The sequence below is a fragment of the Malassezia restricta genome, chromosome I (genome assembly GCF_003290485.1).
Source record: "Malassezia restricta chromosome I, complete sequence".
Lineage (NCBI taxonomy): Eukaryota > Fungi > Basidiomycota > Malasseziomycetes > Malasseziales > Malasseziaceae > Malassezia > Malassezia restricta.
The window spans coordinates 1397959-1421705 of NC_040193.1; the positions used below are offsets into that span (position 1 = coordinate 1397959).

The following is a 23747-nucleotide window of genomic DNA, read 5'->3' on the forward strand; positions in this document are numbered from 1 at the left end:
AACGATTCTCGAGCAAATGGAGAGGGGGGCTTTGCGCCCGGCAAGTGCACACACCAGAGTGATCAATGCGATGGACCAAGGCACTTCATCCGAGTCTCGAAGTGGACCCACGCGCGCTGATTCAGGAAGCAGTGCACTGCGTCCGCATGGCCGATACAATACACGGACGCATGCGACACTAGTAGCTGCTGATCTGTTGTCTCGCATCGACATGCATGACTCTGCTATGCAGTTTCCAGTGCGTGGGACACAGGGTGTCCTTGATTTGCACTATCATCAGCGCATCATGATGACAAGCAGTATCTCACTGATGGAATTATTGCAGCGCGAGTTCCTGCACTTGCATTCTCGACAAATGCCGGATTTATACAAGGTCATTACACGCACTTACGCTCGCGGTATACAAATGCCGCTTGAGCAAGTACTTACTACATTGAATACCATGGTGATGACAGATCGCTCTGCGTCGAAGGAATGGCTCGTGGCGCCCAACGATTCGCAGGTACGTTTGGCTCCTATCATCATTGTGATCGATGTTCTTGAGCGCATGCTATGTGACACATATGCACTGTGTGCATATGCGCACGAGCGTGCGACAGAAGGCCGTGTGCGCCGTGCGTGCGTGGAATGGCTTGGTGAAATTGCGCGACAGCAATTGGCTACACTCCAATATTGCCATGCTCTTGGTATACCTCGGCGTCTCTACCACGATGAATGCGAGGCGTGGCGCTTGACTGCCTCTCAATGGTATGGTATGGCTGCGCGGGACACGCCGGATGATGGTCGTTGGTACGCCGCGCTCGCCGAATTGGCGGAGCGAGATGCGGTATGGAGCTTGTACTACTACTGCAAGAGCTTGTTAGTCGTACATCCATGCCTGGAAACGCGCGAAAATATGATGGAATATGTCAGTCTCAAGGTGCACCGAGCACGTATCTCCTCGGACGCGTCAGGGCAGGACCTGTTTGTATATTTGCTGGGTTTGCTTCTCACGCGCGTGGATTTGGACTCATTCGAGCTGATACTAAAACGTCTGGCTGTGAAACTCACGCAGGAACCATGCTCTCTCCTCGAGACAGAGTGGGGCATGATGGCACTTTGCATCGCTGCGGCTATCCTTGAATTTGGTCGTACTGATGCATGGATTGATGTTTGTCAATTGGCTGCATTTCACCTGCCATCCAATACGCGGCCCTTATCTGAGGCCAGTGCTCCCATGTTGGAGCAGATGCCACAGAGCATGAAGTCTGTGATGCAATCTTTTGAGCAGCAGCCAGCAGATATGGCCAGTGTCCAAGCATCATGCGAAGCCTTTGACATGCCCATGCCCCTATCTTGTGCTGTATCATTGATGGTGACTCTCATGGAAGTCGCAGTTCAACACCTGGAACAGTCTCTGAGAGACCCGGCAGCCCACTTGAACGCACCCGACATGTTTCTGAACGTTATGCTTTCTTTTGTATATGTACTCATGTTGCGCGTAGATGAGCCTCGGATACATGCTATGTGCCAGATCTTGTGTGCGCACTTACCCTGGAAACAACTAGCAGCATACGTATGCGGCGATGTGTTTGGATCAAGGCAGTGCGATGTCCATACGGCGCTTGTTCGTGCACACACTCAACTACCCGAAGACTGGTGTCTCCAGGGCATTTTGTGGAATGTATGTTCTCCAAAAATTTCGTCGTCTGTCTCATCGAGCCAAGGCCTGAAGCCCTTTGAGTTTTCCTCGGAGTCCAATATGCTGGCCGATGTAGATGCCATTTCGCGCTTTTTTGCGACACTGACATCCGACGCACAGCGCGCCTCCTACGTTCAAGATTCTGAGTTGCGACGGCTTTTGCAAGCACGGCACACACGAGCTTCTTTACTCATGGTCCGAATCTATGATCAGGCATTGCAATATCACTCTGGCAATTCGCTGTCGACATGAGGGGTGAAAAACATACCTGCGCTCAGCATGGCCTGTGGCCGGGTAGTACGTGGTCCAGCAAGCGCGACCACGGAAGGATCCTGGATTGAATACGTGGCATTTTTCGTATGTGAGCTCGAATCGATCATATTTGTCTGCGAGTACAAGCTGCATGTCAGGCCTGTGGCAACGTACCGCACTTGGCATGGGGTATAAGCGCAATGCATGTGCATATTCCCATAAAATGGGACGTACTTGGGGCGGCAAAGGGCATAAATGCGCCTGGTCGAGCAGTGTGGATACCAAATGCTTTTGCAAATCGCTCGCCTCGAGGTCATCTTTGAGTAGGATCGCATTTCGTAGCATTTTACTCATGATATCATCACGGAAAATCACAATGTCTTGGGACAAGTACACGATGCGGCAGGGGTTGCTCATCCAATGCAAGCGCGACTCACAAAAGTCGCGCGGAAGCCGACGCTCAAATCGCTGGACGAGTGGCGCAGGAATGCGAGGCCGCGGAAGAAGAGGTGTGGCTGCTGGATCACGAGGACCAGGAACAAAAATCCAGTGGCATGACTGCAGTAAGCGGGGGAAGCGCAGCATGACATCGGCGAGGCGAGCAAAGGATGCAGCGTATGAATCGAGAGCGCCGGCTACTTCCACAGGGGTAGATGAGAAGTGGCCGCATAGCACGATGGCCAGCGGCATAAAGTCGGCGTCCTGGTACCCTTGCAGGATTGCTCGTAAGTGTGCCAATGTGGCCGGGTCGTCCAAATGGACGTCGGACAGGACAGCGATGCAAATGTCAGGATGCTGCATTTCTTGCGCACGCAAGAGCGGCACATGTTTGACAGGTACAGCGCCAGCACCGTACCAATCCAAATGACCTGACAGGGCGCGTGCCTCTTCACGACGTTCACTGGGCGGATGACCGATGGCCCATGCCCGGAGTTGCTCTGTGTGGGTGTATTCGCCCTCAATAAGCACGTAGGCTCCTTCTGTGAATATACCCTCACCAACGAGGGCCTGTGTTAGATCCAAAGATACCTGACCTTCGGTATCTTCCAGGGTATAACTGCCGTCTGCAGCAGTGGACAGACGTCCAAACAGCAGGCAATGCTCACCTTGTCGTCCAAGCAAATGTTTGGTGGTAGTGAGACGCATGAATGAGTCGCGCTCTGCTTTCGGGCCAGTGAGTGCTGGTAAAAAGTGTTCGTTACGCAGCACAATGCCACGTAGGATATGGTACCGTTCCTCCATATGGGCGCTAGGTGCGTTGGGATGCGAGAGAAGGGAGCTTGGTGCCGGATCGCGTTCAAAAACCTGGCGTGCAGCATGGAAGAGGATGCGCGGTTGTGAGAAGGCATCACACACGCGAAAGTGTTTCGAAAGGTCGAGAGCTGCGCCTTGCGTCAATGGGGTGGCGTGCGTTTCTTCGCCGGCAGCTTCGACGAGTAAGAGGTCGTACACCTTTTGAAGCGCTTCAGCCGTGACAACATGTCCATCAAATCCATCAATATGTGCCCCTGCTACATGCTGATCGACCAGGGCATTGGCGAGGGCATGAACAGCTTCGGCCATGGCATCCGTATCCGACAGATCATGTGCTTCGAGGGTTTTGTATATGAATTGTACGGCGTCGGACTGAAGCTGTAAATGCCATTTTCTTGTAAAGGCACGCAATATCACGCGCCTGACTTCGGGCGGCACATAGACTGCTTCACGGCCGTCGTCCGCCATAAGGAAGAATCGAGCGTCGCGGCGCGCGTCTTTGTTGGGCCGCGCGTCAGCCCAAGGGGTTAGTCAGCAAGCTTCCACGATGACCGCCATCGAGGCGCGTCAGCAAGTTCAGGCGGCGATCGACGCGCTCGTGGAGACGCCGCGGGACGTGGAAGATGGCCTTATTCGTATACTCGAGCAGGTCGTGGGCCTACTGCGATCTCCGCACCCTTATGATGCTGGCCAGAAAGGACGCACGTTGTCATTTGGCATTGATGCTTTGCGAGCTTGGTGTGCGGCCTGGGAGGCCTTGAACGTGTCAGATACCCATGGCTTTGGCGGGGCGGACGTATGGCATGAATTGTGTTTGCGCATCGTGGAAATCTTCAACTTGCCTTTGTTTTCAGGATCGCAGCGAATGCGCACGTTGACCATGCGGATGTGTGCGCGATTTGATACCATGGGATGTGCCTCACTGCCGCCTTTTGCGTCCATGCTGTTGGATGAGGCGAACAAGAGTGAGTGTCAGGCCCAGTTTATGATCCAGGAGGCTCTCCTTGCGCATTATGGCATGCGCATTTTGTCCAAGCCACCGTCCGAATTTTACATGCACGTTTTACATGGCATTCAGCAGGGTTTCGGACACATTAGCCGGCGCTCTCACTTGGCCATCACATTCATGGAGCATGCACCTATGAATGATTGGCTTGAACCACTTGCTCTAGCCTTGTGCACATCAGAAGATCGTGGTATCGAGCACCTGGTGGCGCATGTGGTTCACCCATGGCTTGATCGAAAGCCTGAGGCACTGCAGCCTATGCTTGATGCCTTGAAAGAGGAACGCGTCAAAATGTACGTACTTCAGGCGGCTAAGATGCATCACTTGTGTGTGGTCGAAGAGATGGTGCCTGGCAAAGTGCGTATCCCGATCGATATGCTCCAAACCTGTCTGGTTTCGTCTTCGTCACGCATGCGCGTCGGGGCTTTGTCGCTCTGTGTGGAAGCAAGGACACCATCTATGCTATTGACGCTTCCTGAAAGACAGATGATCTTGCAATTCTTCCAACACTGCTTACACTTGTCCAGTGCTGTGGCCCGAAAAGACACCATTGCTTTGTTTGTCAAACTGCTCGTGCGTATTCGTACCAGCTGCCATAAGATGAAGGATCAGCGTGTACAAGAGATGCAGCATTTTGTGCATTCATTGTACCAGTACATGGTGCATGCTATGCATCCAGGCGCGCCGTATCCGAGTACGATCCTGGGTGTGTCTCTCTTGTTTCTCTTGTTCGAGGCTACCACGCCACCCAAGGAAACATCGCCTCTCCCTCTCCTGCATGAAAGCGTGCTACGAGATGCTGTGCGTGCATTGTACAAGGCCCAGAAGACATACCCTGCCACGGCACTAGCACCTATCGCGGCATCTGGTCCACTCATGCACCGGCTGTTGTATTTGGCTACGGAAAGCACGTATGATGATGTTCAATCAACTGCTGCCTTGATTCTTCTCCGCCGGTCTTCACATGCCAACTCTTTTTGGGACGACCGCGAGTTTGTGTGGCAGCACATTGTCAGCAAGAGCTGGCAGTTACTCACCGCGCCCAAAGAGTCGGATGCGCATGCTGGCTTGCAGTTACTCAAACTTTATCACAAAGCATGTGTTCCCGACATGCACGAGTTTCTGCTGATACGTATGGGCGGTAAGGCATGCGGGGACTGGACGTGCTCCCTCATGGACGTGCATGCCGGCCGTCTCGAGGCACAGTTGGACGAGGCCAAAGAGTCATTCGCCCACGCTTCCCACAAGGGTATCCATGGCACCGTAGCAGCCTTGGCCTACCTTGCAGAAGCGGCTGACACCGTGCCTCTTCAGCGCATGCACGACCTCATCCAACGCGTATGGACCCTAGTCTCGCCCTATTTGTGTGCTGCAGCCCCGGAAAATGCAGAGGCAGAGGAAGAAGATCAGGTGCATGAATCGCCCGTATCGCAGCGTATATTGTCGTTTTCATGGCGGGCCATGAAAGAAGTGGCCGCCTTGCATGAAGTGTGTGCGTTGTCGCACATGACAGAAGATACGGTGCAGGAAGCCAGTGATCTCTTTTTGACGTGGCTCTTGTCTATTCGACATCGTGGGGCCTTTAGTATGGTGTACCCTCGGTATCATGGCATGGCACGTGCGATCTGTGAACAGGGGGGGCATGGTCCGGATGCTTGGCTGAAAGCATGTATGGAGCGCGTTGACCGAGACGCCAGTCAATTTAGCACAACGCGACGCAGTGCTGGACTGGGCTATGCAGTATTAGCGCTGCTTAGTGCACATAAAGGAAAAAAACTGATGGATTTGACGGCATCGACCATGCGCCGCCTATTGTCCATGGCCATGGGTCACGAATGCATTCGTACGATTCATGCTCTCAACGTGATGCGCGTGCTTGTCATGGACAGCAGCATAGCCTCGGCTATGCGCTCGCATCTGGGTGAGGCGCTAGCCTGTGCTGTCACATCGTTTCGCTCCGTGCACTGGAGTGTCAGAAATGCGGCCATGATGCTGTTTTCGGCGATATCGACACGCTACTTTGGCACCTCCGCATTTGGACGGCGAGCGAATATGCGAGGTGCCAAGCTTGAGACGCTCTGGCGCGAAAGTGATGCACTGGCTGATGCGCTCCAGAGCACGCTTGGTACGTGCATGCAGGATCAAGACGCCGATGAGGGGCACGGATCTGCTTTGTATGCTGTGTTGTGTCTTTTTTCGCGCTCGGACGCGTCTATGTGTACAGATACGATGCTCGATATGTTGTATCGATGCAGGCGTAGTAAGCATGCCGCCGTACGGACCTTGGCGGCACAGTGCTGTGCGACTCTTACGCCGGCTGAGCAGCGATACGATACAGGCGCACGTCTGCTCCGGGAAGCTTCCACGCGTGATCAGAATGCCCTGGCGGGGGCCTTGGCGATTCTTGAGCATTGGGCTTCTCCCGTGTACAAAGAGATGGTGCTCAGTCGCATGGATTTGCTGGAAGAGAACGCGTGTCCCGTCACGATGGCATCCTTCCTCCAGGTGGCAGAGCGTTGCGGAGCCCAAGGACACGTGCGTCCATGGCTCTTGTCGTGGCTTGAGAAGACAAAGCCGCAAGATCCCTTCATGGCGTGGTTCTTGCCTGTGGCCTGTCGGATGGTATGGGACGCGCTGCCCATGTCTCTTCTTCAGGGGCCAGACCGTGCCATGATGATAGGCATGCTGTCCGCTGAGCCGGAGCTTATTGCACGTATGCCATGGGACCAGCACGACGTGGTCAACATGCTGGAGGATGTGTTGTGGGATGCGCAGATGCCCCTCCAGGCGCGAACACAGGCAGCACACGTACTTGATATGCTGCATGCATCGCTAGATGCACAGGCGCTGCTCACTCTGTGCCTCTCGACTGAGCACGTACCACTGCGCGAAGCGCTTCTTCCGCTGCTGGGTCGGGCCGTGCAGCCTGATACCCTCGAGCCATGCTTGTGGATATTGGATGCGTGTGCCAAGGAAGAGGCACCTCGAGCCTCAAGACTCGGCGTGGCTCGCGCGCTCGCCCGGATGGAAGAGACGTCGCACGTACGCAAGGATGTGCTGGTGATTCGACTCCTGCATGATGACGATCCTGACGTCCGTGAGGCTGCGTGTGCTCTGTGTGACACGTCTGACCGCGTCATGAAGCGTGGTCCGGATGCGTGTACGCAAGATCTTTGGCAGAAGCATCTGCACGAGCCTGCGTTCCAGGCCTACGTGTGGCAAATGCTGGTTCCCACGACGTGTACGTACGCCCCACTAACCTGGGCAGCCACTCGGGAGGATGATCCTTCGCTTTTCCCGACGGAAGCTGCGAATCAGTACCATGACGCCGTATCGGATGTATTACGGGCTTTCCGCGTGTGCATGACACTAGCGCCTCACCCGCATTTGCGCGTGTGGGCGGACGAGGCACGGGGCCACTTGGATCGCGACGTGGATCTGGTGAGGCCGGGTGCCTACCTGATGCACTTGCAGCGTGCATGCCTTGTGCGTCTGGCCTGGGCGGCTGGGCTCTTGGATGACATGTCATGGGTGCTGCGCGTGTGTAGGGATCGGTTGCTGCTTCCTCCGATGGACGAGTGGGGACTCAGCGAGGAGCCTGGGGAGCCTACGTCGCCTCCTTCTGTGGGACCTTTGCGTATCGCGTAAGCTATCGTGCATTAACAATAGACTCTTGTCCGACTTTTTCTTCCCGAATGTGGGCGGCGTCGAGCGGCATATGTACATGATCGGCCAGCACTTGATTCGGCGTGGTCACAAGGTGCGCACGACGACACTGACGCAGGTCATTGTGATTACGCATGCCTATTCGCCTGATCGCGTGGGCATCAGGTATTTGTCGGCTGGGATCAAGGTGTATTACGTCCCGTACGGCGTGTTGGTGCGACAGGATACGTTGCCCAATTTTTTCGGATTGATGCCTGTGCTGCGAAGCATTTTGATACGCGAGCGCATTCAAATCGTGCACGCACACCAAGCTCTTTCGAGCATGGCGCATGAAGGGCTCTTTCATGCCAAGTGTCTCGGACTCAAAGCCGTCTTTACGGATCATTCGCTCTTTGGCTTTGCGGATGTGGGCAGCATTTTGACCAACAAGCTTCTGCGGTTCGCACTCACGGATGTGGATCATGTGGTGTGTGTGAGCCATACGGGGCGCGAAAACACGGTCCTTCGGGCTGCGTTGCATCCTGAGAATGTGTCCACCATTCCGAATGCGGTGGACGCGCATCAACTGTACCCAGACCCGGCACCATGTCGAGACGGTGGCATTTGTGTGGTGGTGTTGAGTCGCCTCATGTACCGCAAGGGCATCGACTTGCTCTTGGAAGCCATTCCTCCTCTATGTGAGCAACACCCGGACGTGCGATTCGTGATTGGTGGCGATGGACCCAAGTATGTCGAGCTGGAGCAGATGCGTGAGCGGCACATGCTGCAGGACCGCGTCGAATTGGTGGGCGCGGTCCGACAGCGCGATATTCGGGCGCATCTTACGCGTGGGCAGCTGTTTCTCAATACCTCCTTGACCGAGGCCTTTGGCACGACGATCATTGAAGCGACATGCGCCGGTCTGTATGTCGTCACCACGAAGGTCGGCGGGATCCCCGAGCTTTTGCCACCGTCCATGATGCGTCTGGCTGAGCCGTGTGCCGAGGCGATCGTCGATGCCATGTCGCACGCGATTGAGTACATCCGGTCTGGGAAGCACGATGCCATGGCACAGCATCAGCGCGTGGCCTCTATGTACTCCTGGGCCGAGACGACACAGCGACTAGAAACTGTCTATGCGCGAGCGATGGCTGCGCCGCAGCGCAGTGCCACGGAGCGTTTCCAGCGCTATCTGGCCGTGGGCGGACCGGTCGGTGGGCCGATCATTTGTCTCGTCGTGGCTGCACAGATGATATTGGCCCTGATACTCGAGTGGGTGATACCAGATGCTTCTATCCCGCGTGTCCCCTAGTTACTGCAGCTTCATGCGATAGAACGACGTGGCTAGTGCAAGTGCCTCATCCACATCAGCCTGCGTTGCTTCGCCCTGGCCCTGCGCGCCGTCCGGCTTACCGCCACCACGGCCCTGTAGCTTGTCCGAGACCGTCTTATTCCACGACACAGCGTCTAGACCACGGTCCAGCTCAGCCTTAGGCACATAGTTGCCATACAGCGTTTTGGCCTTCCCCTCGCCCGATTCACGAGCAAAGAGGTAGACAGGCTTATTGAGCTTGCGTGCCACCGACACACCCGACTGCAGTGCCTTGGAGTTGGCACCCGTCTTCAGCTGGGCAATGTAGACCGGCGCATCTGGGTTCTCAGAGAAGTAGTTCTGCACAGCTTCCTGTGCCGTCTTGACATCAGCAGCTGCGCGCGCCTTGAGGCGCGTGTCGAGCTCCTTGCGGATCTTGGCAAACTGCGTCTTGAGCTCGTCCTTGCGCACCACACTCATATCCATGCGTGCCAACTCGACACTGAATGCCTTGAGCTGGGCGTCCTTCGCAGCATCGTCGGTCACCTTGCTGATGTCCTCGAGACGCCGAGCGGCCTCCTCAGCCGTGCGCGATACCTCTGATGCCTCGTCACCGGTCACAGCTACAATACGACGCGTGCCCTTAGCGATACCGCTCTCCTCCGTGATCACCAAGCGACCAATTTCGCCCGTCCGCCGGACGTGCGTACCACCGCAGAACTCGACAGACGTACTGCGCCAGCGCGGGTTCGTAAGGTCCTTGGCCATCTCCTCGACGTCAAATTCGATGGCGACCACACGCACAGGATTCGGGTACGATTCACCAAAGACGGCACGGAGACCTGGGATCTTCTGAGCTTCTTCCAGCGACATGTCTTTGCCGTACACATTCACATCGCGCTTGATAAAGTCGTTGCTCATGTCTTCGATCTTCGCGAGCTCAGCCACGTTCACCGGTGCCTTGTGCGAAAAGTCGAAGCGCAGCTTGGTAGGAGCCACAAGCGAGCCCTTTTGGTCGACGTGATCACCCAAAATCTCACGCAGACCAAAGTTGAGGATGTGTGTGCCAGTGTGGTTGTTGCGCAGCGGACGACGACGCGCCTCGTCGTAGTTCACCATCACCTGGTCATCCACACGTAGTGTACCGTACTTGAGGAAACCAATGTGCAACACATAGCCATTGGACACTTGCACATCTGTCACTTCAAACTCTGCTTTTCCATCGATGACGAGACTTCCCGTGTCCGCCTGCTGACCACCGCTCTCCGCATACATGTTCGTCTGGTCTAGCAGAATACCAAATGGCTCGCCGACTTTGGGCACCGAGTCTGAGTCTGAGACGAATTTGTGATCCTGGAACACGGCCTTGACGTGTGCCTGCATCGAGGGTGTGTCATACTTGAACTGGTCGTTCGTCTTGGGCACACTGGCAGTCTCATCCAGGTAGCCGAGATCGTGTACATCCAATTTGACGGCATTCGCCTCTTGCTGCTTGCCTTGGCCCTTGCTGGCTTCACGGCTCTCCGCCTGCGCCTTTTCGAATTCAGCCTGATCAAAAGTCAGACCCTGTTCCTCCGCCATGATGCTGGTCAGGTCCACGGGGAAACCGTAGGTGTCGTACAAGCGCCACACGTCTGTACCACTCAGCTTGGTACGGCCCTCGGCACGAGCGGCATGGGCATACTGCTCAAACAGTTTTTCACCACGGTCCAATGTACGAGCAAAAGAGCGCTCTTCTTCATCAAGAATCGACTGCAAATCAGCCACCCTCTTGGTGATCTCGGGAAAGAAGTCACCCATCTGCTCTACCAGGGTTGGAACGAGGCGCGAGAAAAAGTGGCCGATAGGCACCTGGAAGTACTTGCGAACAAAGCGCGTACCCCGTCGCAGAATGCGGCGCAGAACGTAGCCACGGCCATCTTTGTCAGGAATGCAGCCGTCGCTTATAGCAAATGTCAGCGTACGAATATGGTCGGCTACGACACGGTAGGCCGTGTCAATGCCATCCACATCCTCTGCGCCCAACTTGCCAGAGTACGCGCGGGCGCCTGTGAGCTCTTGGATGCGTGCAAACAATGGAGAAAATACATCTGTATCGTAGTTGGAGCTCTTGTCCTGTAGGATCGACACAAGGCGTTCAAAGCCCATACCTGTATCAATGTGACGCGCAGGGAGCGGACGAAGCGAGCCATCCTCCTCGCGGTTGAACTGGATGAACACATTGTTCCATACCTCAATGACATTCGGATCATCCATGTTGACGAGACTCGCTGCGTTGCGGTTACCGATACGGTCGTAGTGGATTTCACTGCATGGACCACACGGGCCCGTCGCGCCCATTTCCCAAAAGTTGTCCTTTGCATCGCCCGGAAGGATATGGTCATCAGCCACGCCGACCTTGCGCCAAATGTCGAGCGCTTCCATGTCAGGCTGCAGACCCTGCGCGGCGTCACCTTCAAAGTATGTCACATACAAACGATCCTTCGAAAGGCCATACACCTCCGTGAGAAGTTTCCACGCATAAGCAATAGCTTCCTCCTTAAAGTAGTCGCCAAAGCTCCAGTTACCAAGCATCTCGAAGAAAGTATGATGATACGTGTCCTTACCAACATCGTCCAAATCATTGTGCTTACCTCCAGCACGAATGCACTTCTGGGAGTTGACAGCACGACGCAACTTGGAAAAGTCGGACGCAGGATCCACTGTGCCGAGGAAAATGGACTTGTACTGATTCATACCAGCATTGGCGAATAGCAAAGTTGGGTCATCGTAAGGCACTGTCGAGCTGGATGGCACAAATGTGTGGCCCCTTTCACGGAAAAAGTCCATGAAAGCGCTGCGCACTTTGAGCGCCGGCCACGCTGGCGGGTTCGCAGCACTCGTATTCGACATGGTTAGTGTGCTTGATGGACGACAAAAATGCAGTATGCCAGAAGAAAAACACGTTGGAACCGGTCGAACGAATTGTACCAGCCAACGGCCAAAAGGCATACACTTGCTGCAAGAAAGCCGATCTCAAAGAACTCGTGACAGAAGATATTTGGTGGGGGTGTGTATCTACATTCGTTGCTTACGTATCGAGCCACGCCCTGCGTTCATAGACAGCCTCGGCGCCCAACGTAGCTCGCCATGCGCTAGACAGAGACACTGCCGGAACTCTCGCTTGATCCTTCCGAGCAAATCGGCACACAGTCCAATGCTCATAGACGTCAACTTTTTCCGTGTAGTGCTTTATCATCGTCCGTTCGTAGCTCAGAAGGTTCACAACGATGGCACGAGAAAAGTGGCAACTGCCGCCAATACGACATAGACCTCGTCATCGCCAAAATTGATACGCGCATACCTTTCTCCGAGAATCGCATCACGCAGTTGAAGGCCATAAAATTTTGGTAGCCAAGCCGAGATTTGCTCCACCATGTAGTATTCTGCTCATCACACATGCCCCTTGTGCAAAAAAAATTGTGATGATGCAAATCAGAGTAAGCACTGCGCTTGTCGAGGCGCCTGTGATATGATGCGTGTGAGAGAGAACATGTTTCTTAACGACCAACTGATGGGGAGCTGGGGGCAGGAATGGAGCCAAGGCCCGAGTCTCGAATGTTCCCGCTGCAAAGTGGATTCTCACGTCTGGATTCGGTATGCCAGGTAGCAGAGTGAGCAAACTCGGGTCTTTGATGCCAAATCGAGTACACATAGTCGTCAATGATAAAAGAAGGTTGTTGTATCATGATTGTTCTCATCATGTGCAAACTTTACTCCTTAATGCTGCCAATGCCTGTGTTCACATCGCATAGCCTATCAATAGCACCGGACTTGCATCGAAACTCTTTTCACGAGACATAGGAACACGGCAGCTTCAGTGATTCCGTTTCGATTACAGTTCCCACGAGCTCTTGGAAGAGCTTAAAGGCAAATGTCCTATCAGCTCATCTGCCGCATCATGTAGGGGTTCTTGCGCACGGGGCTCTTCGAAGCGCCAAGGCCTATCGGACAGATGCGGCAGCTCACAGGAGCAACGAAACAAACCAATCCAATCCGAGGTAGTCTGTTGAGACTGACACCACACGTTGGCGGTTGTCTTTCTTCAGCCGCAGGATGAAAAAATTATGACTAAATAAAAAATGGCAGCCTTTTTGTGATTGGAACCGGGGCTGAGGCGGTCACGTTGGGGGGCCTTGCGATGCGAAAAGGGCCTTGATGAATGGACCGATCTGCATGAGATTTGTATTGTCCTGCGTTGCGGGGTTCCCCTACAGGTTGTCGCAGATGTGTCAGAAGGCGCAAAACTCGTGCCGAAATGTAACATTTGCTGCTGGCTCGATTTTGTCTTCATTCAAAAGCATGCAAATTATTGCGCTAGGTTCCTGGAGTGCCCTGTAGAATCAAGCCAATTCATCCCAGATCTCTTTTGCGAGTGCTGATTACCACGTTGCCAGATCTATTTTTTGTTCAAACTCTGTACGGCTCTACTTTGGCCAGACTACGTCCGTATGGATACCCTGACCTGGAATTACCCAACATCCGGGCCCCATTATGATCTGCTGGGGCCCAGCACGTATCCCGCGGCAGCTGTTTCTCAACTTGAATTTGCACCATTTTATCCAGAGCATGCACCTGCTGGATCAGGTTCGCATGATCTCAGTGCCCTATCACGCACTGGAATGCTTTCGCAGCCTGCAAACCACCAGGTACCTCTGACTGGTATACAACAAACAACCACACAACTTGCTGGTCAAGCTGCACCTATGTGGAATAGCAATATGCAAACTGACCCTGTCACACAGCCGAATCCTGTACCGGCGCCCGCAGCTATACAAACGCCTACTATTAATGTATCTGACGCCAGTCAATCGTCACGTAACCAAGATTCATTGGACATGATGGGCATTTCGGGCGAAACCCCATCGTCTTTAAAAGCCTCCCTACATACAAATGCGATTGACTTGGAGGCTTCGAGAGATGCACAGATGAATCCAGCCGTGGCCAACTTTTTTCATCCAGATCCCTCCATACCCAACAATGTATCCAATACGGCGGGGAAAAGCGCTGCTACGGATACCAATTCCTTTCCGTTCGAACATGCACGCCGACAAAATTCAGCTAATTTGAAGGGATTTTTGAAGCTGGATGTCAATATGGGCTTTATGGGGGATAGTAAAATGGAGTCTCCTACAACGATGCTTCAGCCAGTGGTGGGATGGAAAAAAAGGCGCTCCGTATCGGATGTTGGTCCGCGCACGCCTTCTATGCTAGGACCCTCGGTGGACGCTTTAACTTCTCCCATCGATGATTTGTCTTATTTGGTCGATTCTTTGAGTAATCGTCCGCATCCTAATAAAGACCACATGTACCTGGCACCTACGGATGAGCATGACTCGGCTCTCAACTTGGAGTCTCTCAACCTTGATGCAGACGAGCAGTCTGCGCCGCAAGTATCGTCCCAGGCGGCTATGCAGAGCCCGGCTGGGACAAACCATGAAAAATCTCAAACGACTGTATTGGAACCAACTCTTAAAGATCCTATGCAGTCGAATTCAGCCGGGGAACTCAACCTAAATACCATATTTATCCAAGAGGCACCCGATCCTCAGTCTCTGATGGATCAGTCGTTGGCTAGTGCATTGACGGATCAAAATTTGTATGGACCTTGCTTGGACGAAGCTAAAGAGAGCAGCTCCACTGGACCTATCCGATCTTGCACAAGTGGACGGAGTTCCCGTTCTGTGAGTCCTTATCATGCATCGACCCGTAGCATGACGCCTGAATCTGAGAGGAGTTTGGATGAAATGGTCCAGATCGAGGCAGCCACTCGTATGTCGCAGTGGCGTTTCCCGCTCAATCCTGGTCACTCACACAAGAACGATACGTTGCACCCATTCGATGCCTATAACTACTCTGGCACGGGATCGACGCCGCTGCAGGGGGGGGTGCGGTACCCTTCGATGAATGCACGGCGTCATATGCGAGCTGCTATTTCGGAAGATTTTCGTGGTCATGGGAAATTGGATTACATGGGCGCATGGGGGAAGTCTTTGGACCTGACTCGGCAGGATCAAGCATTGTTCAACAATATGTTTATGGGGAATGATCTGCATGCGGGGTCCGTGGGGATGATGCGATGTGCTTCTTCGCCTATCAAGACGGTGGGTGCATCTCCCATTATGGCGGACCCGTTGGCGAGTCCAAATGCTATGACTCCCTCTTCTCTGGGTGTATCTGTGGAGACGCTTGGTCCAAAGCAGCCAGTTGGTGAAAACCAATTAAAGCGTGCTATGGAGAGCAGCCTGTCTCATACCAGGATGAAATCAGAGTCTTCGGAGAGTGCGATGCAAATGGCAGCACAGACGCATACACCTGTGGTTACGACAACTGCAGCGCAAGCAGCATCGGCCTCGAGGCGGAAGGCAGAAGCGCTCTTCACTTGCCCATTTCCAGACTGTGGCTCCACATTCACGCGGCAGTATAACCTTCGGGGTCATATGCGCTCTCATATGGACGAGCGACCTTTCAAGTGTGAGTGGCCCGGATGTGGTCGAAGCTTCGCGCGAACTCATGATTGCAAGCGGCATCATAATTTGCACTTGAACATTAAACCTTATCAATGCGAAGGATGCGGCAAGACATTTGCGCGATTGGATGCACTAAATCGCCATCATAAGAGTGAAGCAAGCACATGCGGTGTCAAAGCGAGTGAGCTGAAAACGAACGTGTAAAAAGAAAAATGTTGTACATATATGATAGAAGTTTTGTATGGACTATTTATTACATGAATGCTTCCGGACAGTACGATCAGCCACAAAACGACGCCATGCAAGTAGGACCCACCTGGCTGGTACCATAAGAATGGAATCGAACAGGAGACGGTTGCCAGGTGCACATCCTCCCGAGGAAATGCGCAAACACAGACCGATGATACCATCCGTGATAGAAAACTCGTGGGATTCCACGCCCCGCAAAAGGTGCTGGGCACATGCTTCAGGGCTGAGGCCCTCGTCTTGACCTTCAATTTCCAGTGTAAGAGCAGGTTTTGTTTTGTTTTCTTCCTCCAGACCTGGCGAAAGGATTGTAGCAGGAAAATACATATGTACTTGAATTCCATACATTTGTAGTTCAGAGCGAAGGCATTCTGCTAGACCTCGGATAGCGTATTTCATAGGAGAGTATTGAGAATAGCCAAACATGCCCATAAAACTCAAGACGCTGCCTGTAAATATAATCTTGCCAGGAATTTGGTTCTGTTTCATGTAGGCAGCTGCAGCATGAGCTGTACACAGAGCCGTTTTGTATATGAGGCGGATACCTTTGTCGAATTCCTCCTCCGTGTGATTCAAGAAAAGCCCTGGATGTGCAGCACCAGCACAGCAAAACACTGTATCGATCGGCATAGAGCATTTTTGGATAGCTAATGAGACAGTAGAAAAGTTGGAGACATCAGCAGAAACGTAGGAAAGATGTTGAGACCCGTACTGACGGCATGATTCCACGTCCTTCAAGGCGCTTCGAAGTTTGGATTCAGACCGACTACAAATGACCACATGGGCTCCCCGTGAAGCCAGCAGCTTGGCAAGAGCGAGGCCCAGTCCTTGTGAGCCGCCTGTAATAAAGACGTGTTTTCCGTGCGCAGTCCACTTTGATCGGCGCGAGTTGAGCAGGACATAGCTAGCGCCTAGCAGCAAGCTTCCGTAAAGGACCCAAGACCACATCAATGCCAGAAGGATCTCCACATACGGCTTGTCTGTCTCTATGACATGGACGTACCCTGCTCATATAAGCCGAGCGCAAGAATGCTCTGAGGCAACGGCTCTTGTCAAGGTAGCTAGGCATTCCCCTTGCTTGCATGGATGGGATCTTTCAACGAATCCCGACTCGCCCTATGATACTGCAGTCAATGTCTCTGTACCAGGGAGTAACAGTTGTCAATGCGAGGGTGCTGTTCCTCCGACATCATTGCCTGTGCAAGCAGGAGAACAAGCAACCATATCTTCGCACGACCTCATGCAAATATGGCCAGCCTGTGGCCGTTGTAATCACTCTTTAGATCTACATGGTCTGCTAAATCTGGACCTAGAAGAAGAACGTCAGAGACGGATTAAAGTGGCTGTTCGAATGGACGAACTCCTCGAGGACCAAAACAGATTGCATGATTTCTCCTATACAGATGAAGACTTATGCTCGTTAAAAAGGTATGTGCCACGCATGGCTGACGCAGACAAATACATTCTTTGTCGTACATAAAACGGCCTAAATCTGAGGGGGTGAAGACGGTATCTAATAAAAATGCGAAGCAAAAGAATGCTAAGGACACCAGCAAGTTTGTTCCTAATGCTGATGTGTTTCATACTCTTAACTTCATGTACCAGCGTGCATGCTGCGCTGAAATGATAAATTTGGTGCATGCCGATTTTAGCGCGCCTGAGGACATTTCCACCAGCATGAGGCATTTTTTTGCCTTAGCAAAGCGAGCAGTGATCCGAATTGACCCATCTATCAAACACAGTGTTTGTCGAAACTGCTATCGGCCCATGATAGAGGGAATAACAAGCCGCACTCTTACACAACAAAAAAAGAAATGTGCTTTGATCTTGAAGCAATGTATGCACTGTGAGGACGAACGTATTGTGTATTCATACGCATTGCCAGCATCTAAATGTTGTGCTCCCGTGAGACCTCACAGGAAGCGACAAAACCTTTCTCAGCGACAACGCCGGAGACGTTGGATGTATAAGAACAGGACTACGGAGGTAGAGGAGACGAAAATATTGAACCCCGTTCCTTTTTCAGAACGAATGGATTCAACCGCTTGGCAAGAATCTTTTCTTGCGCAAGGATTGGCTTCAGGACTCGATATCGCTTTGCTACAAGAGTCTGCTAATTTACGTGGCGGGCATACATTATCGGTGGGGCTAGGCCGGGAATCGCTAGGAACCCCAAGGATGCCTTGTAAATCTGGTGTTTGAACAAAGAGAATGTTACGTTCCTTTTTTGAAAACATTGGCCAATCAAATTTCTCTAGTCCAACTGTCGAACGACAGTCTCGCGACTTGCCACAGTTCAGGTTTAAATCTTTGGACCGTCAGCGAATCAGAAATTGCATTTTTGTTTGAATCTGAAATCCGCTCGAGGTTTGTTTTCCTCGTGCCTACGAATCAATGGAATGAATGAGTTGGTCTGGAAACATATATACGTGAAGACGATCGCCCGTGCTACTTTCTTCACCATCTTCAAATGAAGCTCTCTCTTGTTATTGTTGCCGCTTGCATTGCCTTGGCCCAGGCTGCTCCTGCTAAGAGGTCGCTGAACTGCAAGGCTGTTGGTAACGCAGGTTTCCTCCTCGGTCATAAGGGAGACAGCAAGGTTACGTACGAATTCGATGACAACGTGCTTCGGGAGGTCTCGAAGACAAGCCAAAAGTTCGAGTTCTACGAGTGTGATGCCCCCTCGGACAAATACTTCGGTACTGGCGTTGGTGCCGTGATCGGACAGATCCGCAGCAAGGATGATGCCTCGATGTGTGTAACAGCTGGCTCTGTGGCGCCTCAGGCTAGCGATTTGGAGCCCAAGACGTTTGGCGAGGGTCGTGTTACGCTGGAAAAGTGCGCATGCAATGACTCGGAGGGCGACATGACTCTTCGCAGGCAGTGGTTTACTATGCCCCTGGGCGCACCTACCTGCCCGCCACTGATCTCTCAGCGTGGTTACAAGAACGATGCTGCTCAGGGTATGGTCTCGGAGTTCGACGACAAGTCTGTTCGTCTCGTGAAGGGCGACAAGGAGGGCTCTAAGTACCTTTACCTCGGCGACGATGTGGCTGACAGCTGCAAGTAGAGTCTCAGCATATGTGCTGCCAGTTAATGTAGTTCTCTGCTATTTTTATTCGCATGCTTTGTTCTAGCGAGCCTATGTAGGTTTGCCGATGGACAACTGACGAGAAAGAGGGACGGTCTGACCGGCTTAGTGTGAATCAGCTCATGGTTCCCGTTTTTATTCGTAGCCATGTGCGGGGCTTTGTAAAACTTTTTGGGGAGGGATTCTCATGTGATGGTGGGAGACTAAGAGCGGGTGAGCCAATGAGACTGCGAGCCGGGATGTCGTGTATTGTGCGAGCAGATGCAGTACTAGAGAACGATCCCAGTGACACTGGGAAAAGCAGACCACTTAGATCAATGAGCGGATGACTCTAGCATAAATAGAGCAGTATCACTTTGAATAGCTGAGACCCTGATTCCAGTGTGGCAGGTGTACCGCGGCCAACCCTGATGCCAGCTGCAAGAGCGACAAGGAAAGCACGGCTTGACAAAGAGGCGTGTGTGTAACATGATGACAATGCAGTGGTATTTTTAGTGGCTCATATAGTCGGGTTTCCAGCCCACTTCAGACTTCTGCGCAACAGTCGCTTTCGCCTCGGTTGCCTCAAATGGCTGCTTTTTTAAAGTTAGTAGCGGTACCGAACGCGTGCATGCGCACGGCTTTTCATGATGATTTTTGTTCAGGAAAGGGTGCTTCGAAATGGGAAGATACAGTTGGTGACTGTCCTTGGTTACGATGGATAGCCTTGCTAAGTGCTTAACGAAAGGGAGTAGACGTTTGTATATTAGATGGCGGGTCATGATAGAACTCGCGAAAGTGGCGTCACGAGCCGACCGAAGGTGCTTCTTCTTTTTGGTCGCATGACGTGCATCAGCGAGAGTACATGTCGTCAGTGAATGGGAAATCTGTTAAAGTGTGGAATTGACGAACAGGGTCTTCACGGTCTTCATGATTGTTGCTAAGTACGGCGATCGAAGCTAGCCTTCTAGTGTCGGAGACCAACCCGGCATGGACAAGGTTGGTTACTTACGGTGTAAGCGTCCCTTTCATAGTACGCTCGACATGAAGTACGTGTCGGAACGTGCTAGTTCGCTCAAAGTCATTGGGCTCGTTCATAGAGCCAGTGCGCACGGCAGGTGGACGTGCGCCTCCACCGGGCGTAAGCGCTTGAACCAGCAAACACAAAAATGTGCCGAATTTTAATTGCGTGGACCCCAGGCACCTTGATTCTAAACACACCGAGACCCAAAGAAGGGCTCTAGGGTGACTGCATGTGCGCAGCTGGGATGTGCACCATGCCGCACCAAGTGCATCAAGGTAAAGATGAGCACATGCGAAAGCACGGACCAGGTCTTGGCACCGTGCGTTGTCGCCGTAGTTCAGCGAGAGGACACCATCCACACGAAGGCAATTTAAAAAGTGGAGCGCGAACAACAACCAAAAGTCCGAAATATCTCAACGCCACATTTGGACGCATAAATATGGCATGACAAGAGGCAACTCATACCACGCATACTAGATCAGTGAGTGCCACTACTAGAAGGAACAACACGCAAGTACCAAGAGATGAAGATTGCAGGAGCTACGATACTTTCTGCGATGGCCTTTAGTGGCACGGTGAGTGCCGCGCCTGCCAAGAGGGACAACCTGAACTGCCACCAGATGGACGCAGGTGGGAAGGACAAGTGCAGTTTGACGGAGATGTGGACCAGGTGGACGAAGTGAGGCGGAGCAACATCAAGTCTGCCGTGGCGCTGAAGCTGGACAATGGCAAGTTTGACGGCGATTGCAAGGCATAGGAGATACCATGTATAGAGAGAATGATGTGATGGAGCAGAGAAAGGCGGAGAGAGAGAGAAGGAGAGAAAGAGAGAGAGAAAAAGAGAGAGAGAGAGGGAGAAAGAGAGAGGGAGAGAGAGGGGACGGGAGAGAGCGAGGAGAAGAAAGGCCAAGACAGACTAGGACTAGCATAGCCACCCAGTGCATCACAAGAGATGAACACGGTATAGAAATGAAGCACGCATATGGCAAAGGGAAAGGCGGCGGCAAGGATGGAAGGAAGCAAAGGCAAATGATAGGTTGTCAAGAGGGATGGAGGGAGTGGAGGATCGACGCAAGGCCCTGAGCATTTCTTCGAAATGAGGTGACAGTGCGGGGTAAGTGGAGAGGAAGGCACGCAACGGCGAGGAGGAAGGCAGGCCATGGGAAGCCGGAACAAGGCATGCGGCGCGGGACGCCAGTGGTACGATGCTCAATCGATGGGACAGAATTGCATAAAAATCGGAAACATTCAACACGTTAAGAGGAGCTACATCAAGAAGCATTAACGAAAAGCTGGCATCGTAACGGGATATCTAAAGAGGCGGGTATGTCGGCCTAGAAAGAGAGAAAGAGAGAGAGAGACAGACAGACAGACATACGGACGCGGCATAGATTAGCGGGCTTTGGCAAAGCCCATGCGGCGCGTGTCATAGTTAAAGATGACGGAGCCGAGCTCCATGAAGGGAGAGCCGAGGATCCAGTCATTCAAGCCGAGGGTGCCACCCATAGCCAAGAAACACTCGTCACCAGCGTAGCCAAAGTTGATAGCATCGCTGGAGAGCTTGAAGGTCTGGCCGGCGACGGTGAAGTGCAAGTTGGGCGGGTTCTGGCAGCTGTAGCGGCCTTGGTAGGTGCCGTCGGGAGACTGCTCGACCCAGACGCCATCGAGCTGGTCGAGGACAGCCTTGACCTGGTCGTTGGGGCCGGTGATGACATTGGTGCCGGAGTCGATGATGGCGTTTTCGATCTTGTTTCCGTTGAGCTCGACAGAGGTTCGCCAGAAGGACTTGTCGGTGTTCTTGTCAGCCCAGGAGATGGGACCAGCGAGCTCGGAGTGGTCCACGTCGCCGACATTGAGGGTGGCCTTGCCACTGCGGCGAAGAGTGAACTGGAAAGAGCTGGATTGGATGGGGTTCTGTTTCTTGGCGGCCCAGATGAAGGGGTCCTGCTTGACGTTGAAGCCACTGTTTTCGGCAGTGGAGAAGGAGAGGCCAAACTTGCCGCCAGTCAGATCACCGTCAAAGTCTTCTCTGCCATGGCCGATGGGGACGTTGTCGGCCTTGACGTCGCCTATGGCGACGTGGTCGGAGTAGATGTCGCCGTAGACATGGAGATTGATGTAGGAGAAATCAAAGGGAGTGTTGAGGTTGTTGGCGGAGAGAGACTTTTTAGGGTTGTAGAAGGACTTGTCGAGGATGAGGTCGGAAGAGCCGGTATCGAAGACGACGGGAGCAGGTTGTGGGGGAGAGCCGACAAGGATGGAGCCGGTCCAGTAGGTGTTGTAACGAAGAGAGGTCTTGCCGGAGGCACGTTTTTGTTTGTCGGCGTAATGCAAGTCGACGATGTCCAAGTGTTGGCCGGTGGAGTTGAAGTGACGCTTTGCGAAGCCGGCGTACTTGTTTAGAAGAGAGCGCCTTTCGGCATGGAAGGAGTCCGGGTTGGACCTGTCAGTGTGAGAAAGAGTGATCTGAGAGGCCGAGGCGAAAGAGACGCCCACGAGAAGAGCCAAAGCAGGGGGAAGAAGGAGCATAAGAGCAAGAAGATGTAATTGATAGAGAGAGATAGATAGGCCGGAGTGAGAGCTTATCTAGGTGCGAATTCTTGATATGCCGGAGAATGAAAGCGTGTAGCATGCGGACATAGGGACGGATTAGAAGATGAAAGAGGAAACACAGCCCCAATTACACCGAGAAGCAAGGATCGGACATAGGGAAGAGCTTGAAGCGGAGAGACATAGACGGAGAAGAGGGGAGGAAGGACATTGATTGGACGAAAGGAGGACGAAAGGAGTAATGTGACCCATTCGGAGGGCTGAAGGAAGCAGAAGGGCGACTAGAGGAGCGGAAAGGGCGCGGCAAATAGGAAAAAGATGGGAGAGGAGGGACAACGATTGGATGGAAAAAGGCTATACGAAAGGAGTAATAGGACCAATTTTGAGGGCTAAAGAGGGCGGGGCGGCAATATGGACAGGGAAAAAAAAAGTGGAATAGGGGTGTCAAAAAAGGGAGGACAGGAGGGAAACAAAGCTGATTGGAGGGAAAAGAGGGGAACGGAAGGGGAAATTTGACCCAACGAGAGGGAGGAGAGGGTGGGTGGCGTACAGAGGGCGTATGGGTCCTAAAAGGGGACGAATGAGAAAGGAAAATGGGAGGGGAGGGAGACGATCAAGAGAGAAAAAAAAAGGAGAAATGGAAACCAGCCAATGAGGGAGAGGGAAAATGGAGGAAAAAAGAAAGGACATTTTAATAAAGAAGCATAAATGGGAAAGAGTAGGGCGAGGAGTAGGGCGGCGTTACCGAATAGGGAGAGAGAGAGTAGAGTAGAGAGGAGAGCAAGGGAGAGAAGTAGAGCGAGAATAGAGATAGCAGAAAAGGAGAGAGCAAAAAAAGTACACAGTAAAAGGAAGAATAAGAATGGGAGGGGGTGCTGGGAGACAAGGATGAGGAGGTGAGAGAGAGAAGACGAAGCAGAATAAGACGAGAAGAGTAGGCAAGTAGAGAGAAATTAGGAAGTACATTTGAATGCATCAGAGAGAGAGAGTCAATGAGAGATAGAGAGCGTGAGACAGTGTCTTTGTATAAAGTGAATCTTAGTGTGTAAGTGTAAGTGTAAGTGTGTTAGTGTTAGTGTTAGTGTTAGTGTTAGTGTTAGTGTTAGTGTTAGTGTTAGTGTTAGTGTTAGTGTTAGTGTTAGTGTTAGTGTTAGTGTTAGTGTTAGTGTTAGTGTTAGTGTTAGTGTTAGTGTTAGTG

The 23747-nt window shown here is 52.6% G+C and overlaps 9 protein-coding genes across 9 annotated transcripts; 5 read left to right on the forward strand and 4 right to left on the reverse strand.

Annotated features, from left to right (window-relative positions):
- Positions 1-16: 16 nt before the first annotated feature.
- On the forward strand, positions 17-1933 carry MRET_0827 (uncharacterized protein; the record flags this gene model as incomplete). Its single annotated transcript, XM_027627454.1, has 1 exon — positions 17-1933. The coding sequence occupies one exon, from the start codon at positions 17-19 to the stop codon at positions 1931-1933; it is 1917 nt and encodes a 638-aa protein (XP_027482882.1).
- Positions 1906-3655, reverse strand: MRET_0828 (DNA polymerase epsilon subunit 2; the record flags this gene model as incomplete). Its single annotated transcript, XM_027627455.1, has 3 exons — positions 1906-1921; positions 1950-2080; positions 2108-3655. The coding sequence occupies 3 exons, from the start codon at positions 3653-3655 to the stop codon at positions 1906-1908; spliced, it is 1695 nt and encodes a 564-aa protein (XP_027482881.1).
- A 79-nt stretch (positions 3656-3734) lies between these two features.
- On the forward strand, positions 3735-9150 carry MRET_0829 (phosphatidylinositol glycan, class A; the record flags this gene model as incomplete). The annotated part of the gene is made up of 4 exons (XM_027627456.1): positions 3735-7434; positions 7462-7837; positions 7863-7953; positions 7978-9150. 4 exons carry the CDS (start codon positions 3735-3737, stop codon positions 9148-9150), a joined length of 5340 nt encoding a protein of 1779 aa, XP_027482880.1.
- MRET_0830 (alanyl-tRNA synthetase) lies at positions 9151-12141 on the reverse strand (the record flags this gene model as incomplete). The annotated part of the gene is made up of 1 exon (XM_027627457.1): positions 9151-12141. The coding sequence occupies one exon, from the start codon at positions 12139-12141 to the stop codon at positions 9151-9153; it is 2991 nt and encodes a 996-aa protein (XP_027482956.1).
- A 1499-nt stretch (positions 12142-13640) lies between these two features.
- MRET_0831 (zinc finger protein, C2H2 type) lies at positions 13641-15863 on the forward strand (the record flags this gene model as incomplete). The annotated part of the gene is made up of 1 exon (XM_027627458.1): positions 13641-15863. The coding sequence occupies one exon, from the start codon at positions 13641-13643 to the stop codon at positions 15861-15863; it is 2223 nt and encodes a 740-aa protein (XP_027482957.1).
- A 42-nt stretch (positions 15864-15905) lies between these two features.
- MRET_0832 (3-dehydrosphinganine reductase) lies at positions 15906-16853 on the reverse strand (the record flags this gene model as incomplete). The annotated part of the gene is made up of 1 exon (XM_027627459.1): positions 15906-16853. The coding sequence occupies one exon, from the start codon at positions 16851-16853 to the stop codon at positions 15906-15908; it is 948 nt and encodes a 315-aa protein (XP_027482958.1).
- Positions 16854-16893: 40 nt separating this feature from the next.
- Positions 16894-18107, forward strand: MRET_0833 (uncharacterized protein; the record flags this gene model as incomplete). Its single annotated transcript, XM_027627460.1, has 2 exons — positions 16894-17333; positions 17360-18107. The coding sequence occupies 2 exons, from the start codon at positions 16894-16896 to the stop codon at positions 18105-18107; spliced, it is 1188 nt and encodes a 395-aa protein (XP_027482959.1).
- A 268-nt stretch (positions 18108-18375) lies between these two features.
- Positions 18376-18975, forward strand: MRET_0834 (uncharacterized protein; the record flags this gene model as incomplete). Its single annotated transcript, XM_027627461.1, has 1 exon — positions 18376-18975. One exon carries the CDS (start codon positions 18376-18378, stop codon positions 18973-18975), a length of 600 nt encoding a protein of 199 aa, XP_027482960.1.
- A 2416-nt stretch (positions 18976-21391) lies between these two features.
- On the reverse strand, positions 21392-22528 carry MRET_0835 (cathepsin D; the record flags this gene model as incomplete). The annotated part of the gene is made up of 1 exon (XM_027627462.1): positions 21392-22528. The coding sequence occupies one exon, from the start codon at positions 22526-22528 to the stop codon at positions 21392-21394; it is 1137 nt and encodes a 378-aa protein (XP_027482961.1).
- Between the last annotated feature and the right edge of the window lie 1219 nt (positions 22529-23747).